Source organism: Chaetodon trifascialis, chromosome 14 (assembly GCF_039877785.1).
Source record: "Chaetodon trifascialis isolate fChaTrf1 chromosome 14, fChaTrf1.hap1, whole genome shotgun sequence".
Classification (NCBI taxonomy): Eukaryota; Metazoa; Chordata; class Actinopteri; order Chaetodontiformes; family Chaetodontidae; genus Chaetodon; species Chaetodon trifascialis.
Window position 1 is genome coordinate 4,001,560 of NC_092069.1, and position 15,941 is coordinate 4,017,500.

The window sequence follows — 15,941 nt, forward strand, 5'->3', positions numbered from 1 at the left end:
TGCCGTAGGCCCACACGTAAAAGGCTGGTTTGTGAAAGTTCGAATGTTAATAAATATTGAGTCAAACAATATTTAATAATGAGAGAAATTTACGCACGCTCTCCAGAAAACGGGAAAAGTGTGAAACGAACGGCACATAATGACACCACAAACCGGCACGGCTTTAAACGTGAATGCAAAATGTACAGCATCCAGTGGACGAAGTACGGAAGCCCCTCAGGTCATAATTTAACAGAAATAAATCCCACTCTAACAGTGATGGGACACCGGCGGAGATGACTTGAGCGACTCTGACCACTGCTGCCGTGCGCCCCGCGCGCCCGAGTGTGTGCGAGGTTGTGAGAGTGGTGTGTGCGTGTGTGCTTGTTTGTGTGTCAGTGTGTGTGAAAGCCACCACTAGTCGCCCCCAGTGCTCTTCAGTCTCCACTCTCCCTTCTCACCGCAGATTGAACGTCACGTCCGCACTTGAACTTGAGTTTTCTCCCATTGTAGAAGCCAGAGAGCCGCACAGAGCCGCACAGAGCCGCACACAGCCCGGGGATGCGGGACTCTGCAGCTAGCACAAAGAGAAAAGAGGGGAGCAGTCGATCCTCAAACCAGCACTGGGCTTTGACTTAAAGAGTTAAAGTCTAACCCGCCCGCCTGGCTGGCACTGCCAGTGCAGCAGAAGAAGTGCCCACCACTTGGCGACACCTCGAGAAGTGCCAAGAATAAAATTGGATTCCTATTTTACACACTTTCAGACGTTAGTTGGCGTCATTTCATCTGCTTTCTCCGGACAGGGACGCGTGGTGTCCAGGTTGGCCGGAGAGTGGACACAGGTAGACGAGTGACTGACCATCAGGAGGTGACCGCCGACCTCCCGCGACTTGTCGCCTCTCTCCTCCACTCCACTCCGCTCCTTTCTCCGCTCTCCTGTGACAGATGGTGTGAAAGCGGCGGAAGGCAGAGCCGGACTATCCCCCTCCCTCACCACCACCGCGACTGAAGGAGGGAGGCGCACTTTGGCACCGAACTCCGACCGAGCGCTCGGCCGCCCAGCGCTGCGCCACGGCCGGTCACAGCAGAGCGCAGGAGCCGCTGCCCGCTGGAGGGAGAACCGTAGCGCAGGGGTCAGCTCAAGGGCCACATTAGGGGCCAGTGCAGAGCGGTCACTTTGGGGTGGTCAGCGAGCGGCCGGTTTTGGGGCCAGTCAGTATACAGGAGCAGCAGGAGGAGGAGGAGAGCTGACCCTTCCAGCGCCGCTCTCCGGGCGATGCCAGTGTAAATGCCAGGGCGATGTCCCGACGCAAGCAGGGGAACCCGCAGCACCTGTCCCAGAGAGAAATAACACGTAAGTATCCATGAAAAATTCCACACCATCACAGGAGAGGATTAGTCTCTCTTTTTTCTCTCCGTTGTCAGTCTGAGAAGTTGAGTGGATTTTTTTTTCCTGGATGCGTAAAAATGAGTATTTTCAGGCTGGGAGCAGAAAGTTTGTCAAAGTACCTCCCGAAGGCCAGTTTTTCCACTCCGGATTTACTGACAAAATTAGATAAAGGCCCTAATTTACTTATGTGATTATTACGGTCCACAAATAGCCCGCTATGATGAGAGCAAATTTACACATCGAGCACACAGAGAAAAGTCTGTCTGCGTCTTTCACTTTGCCTGTGAAAGCAGTCGGAGATGCGTCCTGGTACTTTACTGAGACATGACTTCTTTATTATTGAGCTTTTTCTTACAGCGTAATTAAATTAAAAGCAGCGCTGTCAGTAGAGAGAATATTGCATTTAATTTTCAATTGACGAGAAAAGCATTATTAGTGTTTTAATCGATTTAAATCACTTTCATGAGCTGACATCGTTCTTTCCCGGTGAACATATTAAAATAGCAGTTCTGTTATATTTATATTAGACAAAAAAGAAGTCACTTATGAATTCGAGTTGTCTATTTAATTCCAACGATTTATTTCCATCTTTGTCTGAAAGAAAAAGGCCGACACTTTATTTGAACGCAACAGACAACTATTAAACTTGCTCATCGTCCCAGCAGCCGTGAAGAAAAATGATGAGAAAAGAAATCAAACATGCTGATCTGTCGGCACTTTAACGAACGCACGCAGCGCCTCAGGTTGAGCAGCACACTTCATTGTCTTTTTCTGCAGGTTATTGGATCTTTAAAAGACACAGTGCTGCCTCCCTCTATTCACTTTAATTACTGAGTCCCGTTCACGATGTTTTCTGCTGCATGGATTCAAAGCTGCTCTTCCCGAGTTGTAATATTAATGCTAGATTTGGATTATTTAATACCCTGCGCGCCCTGGCAGCGAAAAAATCCAGGGTTTCCCTCACGGCACTTTAATGCACAGTACAATAAGTGACGGCATTTAAGGCCAACGTAGGTTAAAACCAAGAAGCTATATTGATGCGAAAGATTAATACGATTTTAAAAGCGTTTATTGGTGGAAAAGAAAAAAGTTTGAGAGAAGAGATTTATCCTGGAGAGCGTAAAGGAACTTTTGGGACATAATGTCAGACTAAGCAGCGCGTCCCTCTGCCTTCTTATTTCACACTTGTGCCGCTAAACTTCTCAGCAGTGAAATGATTTTTCTGGCTTCAGATCAGTTTTTCAGCTGCTGTGGCTGCAGCGTGCAGGCTCACAGAAGTCCTCATGCAGGACTTTAGCTATTTGAAAGCACTAAATATCAGTAAAGGAGACTCGTGTCACTGTTACTAATTTGTAGATTTGTATTAATTATAAAGGAGGAAGTGTAGATGAAGCACCAACCATGATGGAGGTGGAGGCGTTCCACTGGTGAATATTACTACTCTCCTTTCTCTGGCTTGAGGTTATTTTGCTGAGACTTGTCTTGTGTGAAGCCTGCCAGATCAGATCACACACACTTGAGTGTATCAGTGTGCACTTCAGTGGCTTGGTATGTATAATATAACAGCCATGTTAAAAGACTTACAGCACGCCTGCATGCTGAGCGTCCGTGCCCAGGATTTGGGCCACACTGCCTGGCTGTTTCTAGGTTCCTCCTCTGCTGTGAGGCCTGGCTTTGCGTCGCAACATCAACCCACACGGCCCTACACACACAAACACACACACACACACACACACACACACACACACACACACACACACACACACACACACACACACACACACACACACACACACACACACACACACACCTAAAGACACTGCATGTTGCTTAGATGTCAGATTCTCTGACAAGTGGAGGTTTGATTGCTTAACAGAGCTACAACTTGAGTGTGGCAACTCGTACGCAAGCCTGCAGTGTATACCTGGTTACCTTTAGAAATGGGTCACATTGTACACGCTGCATATTTTGCTGTGTATCAGCTTTTGCAGCAAAGAGCTCAGTATATATTCAAACAGATAAACAGACAGTAAGACAGATAGACAGTCAGGACACGTGGAAAGACGAGAGAGCACGAAGATGGAGGCTAATAAATGAGCTTCCTGTTTGTGTGTACATGAGTGTGTGTGAAGTGTAAAATGCAGTTTGGGAGTTGTGACCACAGAGCAGGTCTGACCTGTCTGTCTGTCTGATTTATCACCATTCAGACTGCAGCACAGTGCTGTACATTCCATAATTTATGTGTAAGAGATGCTGGCCGATTTAGTATGCTTGAGTACACACATACACATACATGTGCGCGCGCGCGCACACACACACACACACACACACACACACACACACACACACACACACACACACACACACACACACACACACTTATATATGTATGTAGGCTTGCATGGACATGAACACACCGATATGCAAATGTGTACATGTGAACCCCCCCCAAATCTACATAATTCTTCTTGAGCTGTCAGGTCGTAAAATCTGTCTGACCTGTGTTTTAATCGGAGCATTTTTAATTTGGAATTCACTGCGATGAAATGACATGATGAGAATGTGCATGAATTCTAGATTTCAGAAGAAGAAGAGTAGAATTGCTTCAGCTCTTTTGTCTTTTGGTATCTTTTCCCGAGCGAGAGGAAACGTTAGGAAAGGTGAGAGAGATTTTCTGGAGGTTAAATCGCTGATTTTTAAAATGCACTTTGGCAAGGCCTCAGTCACTGTCGTAAAGCAACGTTCTTGCACTCAGTACCGAAAACATTAAGGACAACTTCCTGATTGTTGAAGCCCCATTTTTCACAATCCCCAGTTGTCTCAGAGTTTAAAATTCTTCTCTAATTGACCTGCTTCCCTTTGTTGCCATCTTTTTTGCGTGAACAGATTTAAAAAGAGGAACCAATAAGGGATCACGATTTTGACCAGCAATCAACTATTCAGTGCACTCCATGGATATTCAATTAAATTTAGTTTCTTGTCCTCTCCTGCATTAAGTCAAATCCAGCTCTGTACGCTTACATCTAACCTAGTTCACACTCATTTCCTGCAGTGATAAAAAGACACAATCCATCCTGAGTGGGAAATCTTCACAAGAATTTGGTGAATTTTCTCCCTCACAGACATGTGGGAAAGATTAATTGGTGGAAATCTTTTTTTTTTTTGTTTGTTTGTCAGGCAGATTCGGTGTGTGTTTTGGCTTCACCACGACGAGATAGTTTACACCCGAAGGTGCAGATGTGCCTTCTGCTTCTCATTCACTGCAAATAACCCCAGCTTTCCTCCGAGAGGCTGATTTAGTGTGAAGAGATGCAAACAGGACGACAGCTCTCATTGTAGCCGCAAACACACACACACACATACGCACACACATGAGGAGAGAGGGAAAGAGAGAGAGGGCTGCGTGTAAATTGCAGTCGCCCACTTGAGATGCATGTTTCCCTTTGGCTTGTCAAATAGCCGTGCACCCTGCTGGGGCTAAGTCTTTGTTAGACAGAGAGAGAGAGAGAGAGAGACACAGAGAGAGAACCTGGTAACTCCGTCTTTTATATGCAGCGAAGCATTCTGCAGATGAGGTGTTTTTAAAATGCCATAAATGAAAATGCAGTTCTTCAGTGTGTCTCATTAAGTGTCACAGCTGATTGTAATGAATACATAATGATATTCCTAATAGTCATATCATTCATTATTTCAAACAAATGTGCTCTACAGTGCAGTGGTAAAGCTTTAAAGGGCCCGTTTACTCAAATGAGCAAAACACATTTTCTCATTGTGGAGTTGTCATTGATAATCCCTGTACAGGCTGTGGACAGTGAGGTCTGAGGATCATACAGAGTAACCTGCACTCTCCCTGTCATAGTGTTTAAATGTCATGCTTTAATACTTTGAGCACCACAGATGAAATTTTATTCAGCACAATAAAGAAAACTGAGAAAATATTTTTTGGGCTAATTTGGATGAAAGGATCACTTAAACGCCACTTTTGGTTATTTCTGGTATCAAGCAGAACACACAGAAAAAATCTAATTCATATGAATGTAACATAAAAGGTGCGACTTCTTAGAGTGTGAGTGTGTGTGTGTGTGTGTGTGTGTGTTTGTGTCCATGAATGCACCAGGACGAGGACTTCCAGTTCTCAAAGAGCATGCCTAAACTCATTTTGTTCATCAGCAGGCTGTACACACTCTCATGATACTACATTACACACACACACACAGACAGACACAGACACAGACACAGACACACACACACACACACACACACACACACACACACACACACACACACACACACACACACACACACACACACACACATCCTGCCATAGCTTGCATACCAGATTGTTGGTTTGCTCAGCTGAGGCTTGGTGTGCTGTCTGTCTGTCGTCACTTGTCCTTCAACACCATACATCTCCCCCTCTCTCTCCTTCTGTATTTCCCTATGTCTCTGTCTGTCTGTCTGTCTGTCTGTCTGTCTGTCTCTCTCTCTCTCTCTCTGTCTGTCTGTCTGTCTGTCTGTCTGTCTGTCTGTCTGTCTGTCTGTCTGTCTGTCTGTCTGTCTGTCTCTATGTCTCTCTCTCTCTCTGTCTGTCTGTCTCTATGTCTCTCTCTGTCTGTCTGTCTGTCTGTCTGTCTGTCTGTCTGTCTGTCTGTCTGTCTGTCTGTCTGTCTGTCTGTCTCTATGTCTCTCTCTCTCTCTCTCTGTCTGTCTGTCTGTCTGTCTGTCTGTCTGTCTGTCTGTCTGTCTGTCTGTCTGTCTGTCTGTCTGTCTGTCTCTATGTCTCTCTCTCTCTCTCTCTCTGTCTGTCTGTCTGTCTGTCTGTCTCTATGTCTCTCTGTCTGTCTGTCTGTCTCTATGTCTCTCTCTCTCTCTCTCTCTCTCTCTGTCTGTCTGTCTGTCTCTATGTCTCTCTGTCTGTCTGTCTGTCTGTCTGTCTGTCTGTCTGTCTCTATGTCTCTCTCTCTCTCTCTCTCTCTCTCTGTCTGTCTGTCTGTCTCTATGTCTCTCTCTCTCTTTCTGCTAGGGGGAGCTCTCAGGCTGTCAGTGCTCCGCTGGCTCTGCCAATGAGAGGGGTAGCAGAGTGCGAACACGTCGTGTGTGCGTGTGTGCATTTGTGTTTGTGTGTGAGTGCATTTGTGTGTGTGCGTGTGTGTTAATCAGATGACATCAGCACTGAAAGACCACGTTCACCTCTCAATTGTCAACACCTGCGCACTCTGTACTTCACTCTGTCTCACTTTTTATTTACACTATGTACTATAAATTCATGACAGTGGCTGACTGACATCCATTGCATTCAGCATGAGAGCGAGAGCGAGTGTGTGTGTGTGTGTGTGTGTGTGTGTGTACACTGTAGTGTACTGATACAGGAAAGCAGCTGGAGCAGTTATAGCCATAAATGATTTCTTCCTTTTATCTAATTTATTTCTACCATTTTTATAATTTTTTCCTTTATTTTTGGTCTGTGTTGTTTGATGTTTATTAAATAATATAAATTATTGAAGATATCTATTATTTTTTTCTTTTACTTTTTTTTACTTTTCTAAACTGATTTTATGTTTGATAAAGAGCAATGGGAGCAAACTCTGCAAATAATCTCAGGATGAATTCATCTATAGTCATCCACTTGTCCATGATTATTTATTTAGCCAAATCATAAAATGTTTTATACAATTGAAAAACACACTTAAAATTGAGAAACGGTTGATAAAATCAATAATGTCATTCAAATCTGAAATGATTCATAGGTTTGTTATTTGGGGATGAAGCACTTCAGGTGACACAGTTGCTCTGTGCTTTGGAGCTTTTTGTGCTGTATTTCTGAGGAGCGCTTCTTTCCCATCACAGCACCTCCCGGGCAGGTGGCTCTGCGCTCACTCACACATTCCTTCCTCCGCTCGTCTGAACTCTCTGCCTCTCTGTATCATCATGTGTGAATCCAACTAATACCACAATCAGTGTGAAACAAATGTTTAGAATTATTTGCACATTTGCCTCTGATCCATGTCTGATTGGCTTGACACGGTAATCCTGACTTCCACCAGAATGAGGGATTTACCTCGTCATGAACTTGAATTAGCTTTGAGGTAAACAGGTTTTCATTTGAAATCAGGTCAAATCTGAAAATAGGCTGCGATTCATAATGCTGGAACATTTATTCTCAAGCATTTCCTCAATATCTGTTGGAAAATGAAAGTATGTTTAAAATTTACAGACCACCAGAAATGCTCTGTTCAGACTTACTGTAATAGCAGTATAATTTCTGCTGTAAAATGTTCTATGGTGAAGTCTATTTTTCAGGCATTTATTTCCTTTATTTTGAATGTTGACAGTCGAAAGGTGACAGGAAATAAGGGGAAAACAAAGAGACGACAAGCAAAAAAGGCTCAAAGTGCACCTTAAACACCTACGCAGGCACAGTGCCCCCATGTCCTCATCTCCAAAGGTATGAGAGTCGCACATTTAAAATCTTACGGTCAAGGTGGTTAGGTTGCATTTAATTCCTACAAAAGGGAACACTGGTACATACACTGAGTGACTAACAGCTCAAAACTGTCCCGTCCTGATGTTTAGAATGAGCCTCCAAGACTCTCCAACACAAAATGAATGGCTCCAAAATACACCAAAAACACTGCTCAGCACAACGACGAGAGCTTCTGTCATTTCTCACGCTTAACTGAGAGATGTTCAAAACTGGCTTTGGATGGAAAGCCACTTCCTGTTTAGACATTATTGAAAGAATTCTGAAGCCAAATGTCGACTTTGTTATTCTGTGGAGGCAGATCAGTTTGATCGATCAGAGATTTTCTGTCGTGCTTCTAATATCACCGTCATTTAGGATACATCTCGTATGTACGATGTTGTACTGTATTGAGCTTTCACTTTGCAGTAGTGTGTGTGCGGTTTTGCCGTTGCCACTGATCTGTAATCTGCTGTTTTTTAAATATCATTCGTATGGCTTTGGTAGCCAATCGGAAACCAGCAAATGACTGATACAGCATTCAAAATCTAGAAATAAAAATTGTATTTGCCAATGAAAGAGTCATTTTCACCTCTAAACTTTAGGTGGTGAGACAGACGAGCTGCAGTGACCCAGCCGCAGGTGCACTCTCAGTGTGTGTGTGTGCGTGCTGAACGTAGTAACCGTCAGTTTCTTTGGGTTTGGAGAATGCTGAGGTGTGGCTGTAGCTTAGTGGGTGATGAATAACTGATGTTACAGGTGTGTGTGTGTGTGTGTGTGTGTGTGTGTGTGTGTGTGTGTGTGTGCGCGCGCGCGTGTGCGTGTTGTGCATGTCAAGATTGTGTGATACTTCGGATCTGTCTGTGTGTGTGTACTCACCCACAAACATTTCATCTTGATTCTAGACCTTGCTGTGTATCTGTGTGTGGTAGAGGAAACAGTAAAAACGTTCCAGTTAACTCTAGTTTTTATCATTCTGATAGAGTCTCTTATTCCAGGCCAGACTCTATCCACACACACACACACACACACACACACACACACACACACACACACACACACACACACACACACACACACGGCACAACCCTTCTCGTCCTGGGAGCAATTTGCAGCCTTTCATCATTCAAAATTGGGAAAGTTATGATGCTAGTATAAAAAGTAAAATCATTAAAGAAACTATTGAAGAGAAGGGAAAAGAAATCTTTGAGAAACAGCTTGGCGCTAATATGCTCCTTCATTCTGTTGTGAATATTATCTGACGGTGGTGTGGAGAGTGTGAAGGGTCTAGATGGATTAACAGCACATTTCCAGTGATAGGCGGTAAATGGAGGAAGCCAAACCCCGGAGACGGCAGCCTGCTCAGAGAAAACTTCTCCCTGACGACAGGAATGGAAAGCAATGCTTTTTTGGCCTCGACAGGAGCCGAACGTGATATTTCACCTCTCAAATTACCTGTTGCACTCCCCTTACTGCAGATGCTGTAGATGTTTTATCAAGAGTGCTGTGTTATTTTTGAGTCCTTCATTTTTAGATGTTCCATTTCTTTTGATTTTTTTCTTCTTCAGCCCCGGTTACCTGAAATCCTATTTGCGCTCTTGCCTGACTCACCCGAGCCTTATTAGGTAAATCAGGCAAATGTGACGCTTGTACCTCTGCGTTTATCATTTGCATACACACTGTCGACTTCATCGGCAAGCAGTAATTATGGGTGAAGAAACCACAACCAAACGCACGTTTGTTTTTTAACGCAGTCTTTGAGTATCTCCTGACACGCTTTGGCTGATGGGAACGTATAGATATTTATAGTATATTTTATCACGGACGTATTTTTTGAAATTAATTGAATCATATTTCTGTGGTTTCAAAAGAATCAGCTCCTCTTGTACTTGATCAGCGTGTCTTCACTCACTCAGGAAGTCAGCTGAGTGTTTGAGGTTTGGCTGTCATTTTTTTAGCATATTAGAAAAATCATCCCGCTCTGCAGTGAACTGTTCAGGGGTCAGTTTTGCTGTGGAGTGTGTTTGTTCCAGGTCAGCTCACTGGCATTATTCTCTCTAATGTTTATTACTGCAGAAATACACTCTACTGTACATGGCTGTTCATTTCAATAGCACAGGACAGATGGCTGCAGCCTGCAGGCCACACCCCCACCCACCAACACACACACACACACACACACACACATTTATACATGCACATGCAAACATGATACAATGCATGATACATGCAGTAGAAACATGCAGGACACTCAGACGTGCAGAGGGAGCAGTTGCCGAGTGGCGATGTGGGCTGACGGATCTCAGACACTGTGCACCTCACGCACGTACACTCATCCTGTGTCGCTGTGGCAACAAAATAAATAATGATAATAATGGAAAAGAAAGCTTAAACCAAACTGAAAACCTCCTCTTATATTTTTTTTGTGACGATGATGATGAGACAGATGAAGATGTGCGCAAGAAATAATTACATTTATTTTATATTTAACTTCACTTATATGAAACTTTCTTCAATAATCTTATTACCAGTTAACTGATAATATGATTTAATTTAATATATATGAAGTTGTAGATTGTTAACGCAGCGGTGACACTTTGTGTTCATGAATCTGTCCATGCATATATATATGTATATATATATGTATATATGATTAGAAGAATAAGAAAGAAAACATTTCTGATGCAAGATAATAAATAATAAAATAAAATAAATAATAAAATGATGTTACGCATTTTTTACACATCTTATTTCTAAACTGAAGCTCTTACATGTTATATGAGCTTAAAAGCAGAATTTATTTCCAGGAACCGCTAACATTCATGATACAGTGTGTCTGGGATGTACAGAATGGCTCATATGTGTTTCCAGTGTGAAAAGTGGCGTTTTTAAAGATAAACCAAAAGCAGGTATGTCATGAGGTGGGCTGCTCCATATGGGGCCTTCATCTGCATTTGACATCCCAAATCTGTTTGCATTTCTAATGTGGAGGCTGAAACAAATGGCCATCCTGCTGCTCGTCTATCATCTTGTATTAGAGAGAGAGTCAGAGAGATAATGACGATCTCTCTTTTTTCTGTTCACCTCTGGGGTCACTCCTTTTCTCCATCCTCTTTCAGACCTCCTCACTCCTTCACTTTGGTTCCTTGAAGCGATAAACTAAAACAATCCCTCACTTATAAAACATTTACATTTGTTATTGTAGCACACATCTGTTGTCTGACTTTTCTTTCCCAGCAAACGTTCTGTGCTGCACAGGAGGGAAGGCAGGGTAACTTTCACAGCAGCAGCAGCAGCAGCAGCAGCAGCAGCAGCAGCAGCAGCAGCAGCAGCAGCAGCAGCTCAACATTATTCAAAATACTGGCTAAAATAAATATGTTAATTTACAAATGAAAGAAAAAAAACTTACAAAGCATGGTGTTTGTATCTTGCAGCATGCACTTGTTTTTGCTAAAGGTCTACCTCAGACCACTGCAGCTCTATCAACAATGTTCTCAGAACACATAGATCAGTGGCTCCCAAAGGTTTGGTCAGGACACCCAAAAAGGGGATTGCAAGATAAATTTGAAGGGATTCATATTTTTTCATACTTGCCTCTTCAGGACACTAACTGTTATTCAAATAAAGCGGTTTATTTGGTCACAACCAGGAGTTATTCTCAACACGTGACGGGGGGCATTCAAGCAGACATTGCTCTGTTTTAAATTAAAATAGATGGGAACCACTGACATTGATAGCTTCACTTCCTGTTTCCTTTAGTTTTTCCTCTCTTACTCTACCTTTAAATTTACAATTCTGTATTATGTGTGTCAACATGGAAATGCAGGTTTATCAAATGCTGCCATGTGCGCGTTTGATGCTGTCGCGACAGATGCTGTCCAACTTAACGATGACTGAATAAAAGTCTCAGTACACTTCAGATGGACTGGATGGTACAAAGTGTTTATATCTGTGCTAATTGGCCACACTTGAAGGTTAGGCAGAAAAGAGATGTAATGAGTCCTACTAATGGGGATACGCTACACATTTGGACGAGAGCATTCTTGGTGTTACATTCGATTGTAGACAAAAAAGGTATTGGAAGTAGTTGTATTAAAAATGGGAAAGGAAAGAAAGGAAAAGTTCAAACCTTTTCTCACCTCTGCACACCTGGCCAATGCTGGAAAAGTCAGATTGTGTGTTTTGGAAAGTTGGAAAGATGTCAAGTTCTTTTAGACAACCAATCAAGCGCTTTGAAGCACACTGAGGCCTTTAGATGGAGGTTTCTGGTAATTTGGGCCCTTTTTTTGTGTGGTGATTATAGTGGTAGGTCCTGCTTCACGTAGCTTAGGAAGCAACATGATGACTTACAGTGTTCAGGTGTCACGGCGTTAAATCATCTGACATGTCTCCTCTGGTTTTCTTATTGGACAGCGGAGGTTGAGCATCCAGATGGCCGCCTGCTCTCCGACTCCATACCCCCTCTCCCACTCAGCCTGCCCTCCCACCCGCTCGGCCTACCTCCCCACCCGTTGGACCCTAGTCTGGCTCATGCCCTGCCACCCGGCCTGCACGCTGACCACGACCTGCTGACCTGCGGCCAGTGTCAGATGACCCTCCCGTTGGGCGACATCCTCCTCTTCATTGAGCACAAGAAGAAGCAGTGCCAAACGCCACTGCTGGCCAATGGCTGTTACGACAAGATGACCGACCGGGGAGGAGGCGGAGGGAGTCCGACTCTGCAGAACCTTCATCACCACGCGCAGCGGGGGGAGCTGAGGAAGGTGGTGGAGCCGGTAGAGATCGGCATCCAGGTGACACCAGAGGAGGAGGAAGTGGGAGGAGGGGAGACGGGAGAGAGGATGCCCAGCAAAGGATTTTTCCCCAAACAGGAAAACACAACGGCAGGTAGGCACGATGAACACACACTCTAAAGAACCAGTTCAACATTTTGGGAAATATGCTTATTTGTCTTTTTCTTTCAAGAGTTAGGGACAATTGATACCAGTCTCATGTCTGTCCGATAAGTATGAGATAGTTTGAACGTAGGTAAACTAAAGACACAGCAGTGCCTTGTTTTTCTGCAGTAATCTGCAAACATCTTAACACTTCAAATCTTAAAGGTGCCTTTACGTCAATTTCAACTAGCAGCAACCATATTTCCCATGATTTATGTGATACTTGTGTGGAGAGACCACTTCTTTTTTTCTTTTGTTGTATTTGAATGCAATATTACAGGACTGTATTGCTGACTTCCACTTCCTCTACTTTCATGCAATGTTTCCAGTAGTACAGGCAGGATAATGCCAAACTTGGCAACCACTTTGTGACGATTAGACGTCACATATGTTGTTTACCGTGACATTCCAGCATGTCCCCCTAAATTCCCCCAATTTTACATTTCTAGAGTTGACATATCAATTCTTGAGCTTCAGGGCTGCACAGACAGGCTTACCTTAGGAGAGAGCCACAGATTCATGTCCTGAAAGAAGAACATAAGCATATTTCCCAGCATCTTGAACTATTCCATAGACAGATGAAAAGACACTGCCAGACCTGCAGCTTTTTCACCACCACAAATACGTTTGACTTCTTTTAAGCAAATATGCAACAGCACGTACACAAACATAAATGTCATTTTTCAGCCTTTGTGGAGGTGTCCTGTTGAGACTGAGCCCATCCTCTCCAGCCAGAGAGAGAGAGATGTTCATTTCATTAGAGGCAGAGGACAACAGAGAGAGGGAGTGAAGAGAAAGAGGGGTGAGACAGGCACATTACCCACTCAAAGCCCTAAACACCCTCAAGGACTCAGCTAGTTGAAACAAATTGTGCAAAACGTGACAGAGAGACTCACCCTGACTTTCATGGAGAAATCCAGTCTAAGCCATCTGCTTAAAAGGTGAAAAGCTCATTAAAATTCAAATAAGCAACAGACAAAAAAAAAAAAACATGATGAGAGGAGAAGGAGGAGGAAAAAAGCAGACACAGAGGGGTTGTAAAGAGGCTAGTTTCTCTCCCATTCGGAGAGGTAAAGAAGCAGTGTGGCAGGAGAGCAGCGGCCAGCAGTTATCTCTCAAACCAGTCAAGATGCTCAAAGACAGCCAGAGGGGAAGAGGAGAATTTTCCAGTCTCCGACAGCAGAGGCAGATCTCTGCAGCTCAGTACTGGATGGCAGGTATTCACCAACAACCAGCAGGTGCTACAATTACCCACAAGTCAGCAGCTAAATAAGAACATCTCAAAGATGAAAGCATGTAGAAAAAGGACATTTCTCTCCTCTGACATGTAATGTGTAACAGATGAAAGCTGTTTGCGTTGGCTCAGTATTGTAGCCAGTAAGGCTGTTTTCATAGTAAATCCTGATGGTCATCACTCATAGGTTCAAGGTAACTTCAACTCCATACTGCCAAGTTAACCTGGGATTTTTGTTGTTGTTCCTTTTTAGAGGACTCATACTTGCATCTATCAATTATATAGACAAACATCATCACTATTAAACATTTCCAAAGGCAAGCCAAGTTGATTTGACGCAGTCCTTGTAGATAACCTGCTATACCTGGATGACTGTGAAGGATTCAAAGACAAATAGACCCTAACCCAGCCCTAATGAACGACTAGCATTTTAAAAGACAGTCAGGAAATGAAAGTGAAAGATGAAATGAATTAAGTCAAAGGTATACAAAGGACTGCGAGTTTTGGTGAGGTTTCAGTGCAGTAACAATAGTACGTAGCCAAAAGCGGAATGTTTTTACACACAGGTATCCAGTGCTTCATGTGAGAATTACAGCGTACTGAATTCTAACAGCAGCTTTCTGAGTGAGCCTCGACTGTCTGATTACGACAGAATAATGGCACCCAGTCAGGGTATTTTGGTGAATGTGGAAAATTGCCATAGACACAATATTGTAATTAAGTGAAAGGAGTTTTTTTTCCATTTGAAAGAGGAATGAACACATTGATGATGAAGCATTTATGTGGTAAACGATGTGACACCACTTACCTTTGACAAAAAAAACAAACCTGGCTTTGAATACTCAAACTTGTCCACCAAAACCTTTTCCAAGTTCATGGTGTTAATATAGCATTAACACATAAGAAATCCAATCTGTGTTTTGTCTTGAAATGCATGTCTGCAGCATTACAGCTGAATCTGATTGATCCACACCCTGATCGAGACTTTTATCTGCTTTAAGGGTCTTTAAGTAACTCTTCAAGCCGATTTATTTCCATTTTTGGGATGTTTTTTCTCTTGGCAGCAAGATGTTGAAACTTTATGTAACATCCACCTGACACTTGGACAGAAACAGAACTTAAATTCATCAGCAGCACCGGACTAAAGTTAGAGGAAAGTGGTCCAAAGCCACAGGAGGAAATGCACTCATAGGTAACACTCCTGACTCTTAGTGTGTTGAGGCGGGACAGAGCTCAGTCTGCGGTTTGACCTGCACTGTAAAACACTGTGTTTGGGCCTGAACTTCATCAATATTTTACCAGGCTGTTACGACTGTGCTAGGCAGGCGCACAGCACAGCCACCTGAACCTCTGAAGGCACGGCGCTTAGGTCCGTGACTGTGCTACGGCTTTACATTTAGTACATTACATAATATCATGCACACCTCTGCCCAGTGTTCGTCGCAGCTGCATACGATGTTCCACAGCGCTCTGAGGTCTGTCACAGGCTGCAAGGCTCTCACTCACCATTGCACATTCAGTGGCCTTCACCGGCCTTTCGTAGCCTTACTTACTGGAACATATTTATTTCTCACTATTGCACGCGCTCTAATGAGTTCCTCTTACAGTCCGTCTCTAAGGTTTGCACAGAATAGGGAACATTTGTTCTCTGCCCCTGCAGCCTTGAACCACTTGAAGACAGATTAGCAGCTTTGATTGATCCCAGTTAGAGCATTTAGGTATTGCTTCCTAAGCTCGATCGTCTTTGTCCTGTCTGTTTTAGGAATATGACACCGTGAGATGATGCTGTATGTTTTCTTTTGTGCTTTCAACGTTCACATATATGTGGTCTGAAACACTGTGATGCTGCTATCTTGACCAGGGCTTCCTTGAAAAAGAGATTTTGTGATCTCAATGGGGCTTACCTGGTTAAGTAAAGCTTTAGTAATAATAAAAAAAACA

At 43.4% G+C, this 15,941-nt stretch overlaps 1 protein-coding gene across 1 annotated transcript in view; it reads left to right on the forward strand.

The window, feature by feature from the left end:
• The first annotated feature begins 418 nt into the window (after nt 1-418).
• Nucleotides 419-15,941, forward strand: part of bcl11ba (BCL11 transcription factor B a) — a 49,420-nt gene continuing 33,897 nt past the window's right edge. The window contains exons 1-2 of the mRNA XM_070979121.1: nt 419-1,333; nt 12,243-12,716. Coding sequence (XP_070835222.1) covers nt 1,279-1,333; nt 12,243-12,716 — 529 coding nt within the window. The 5' untranslated portion in view covers nt 419-1,278. The remainder of the gene's footprint in view (nt 1,334-12,242; nt 12,717-15,941) is intronic.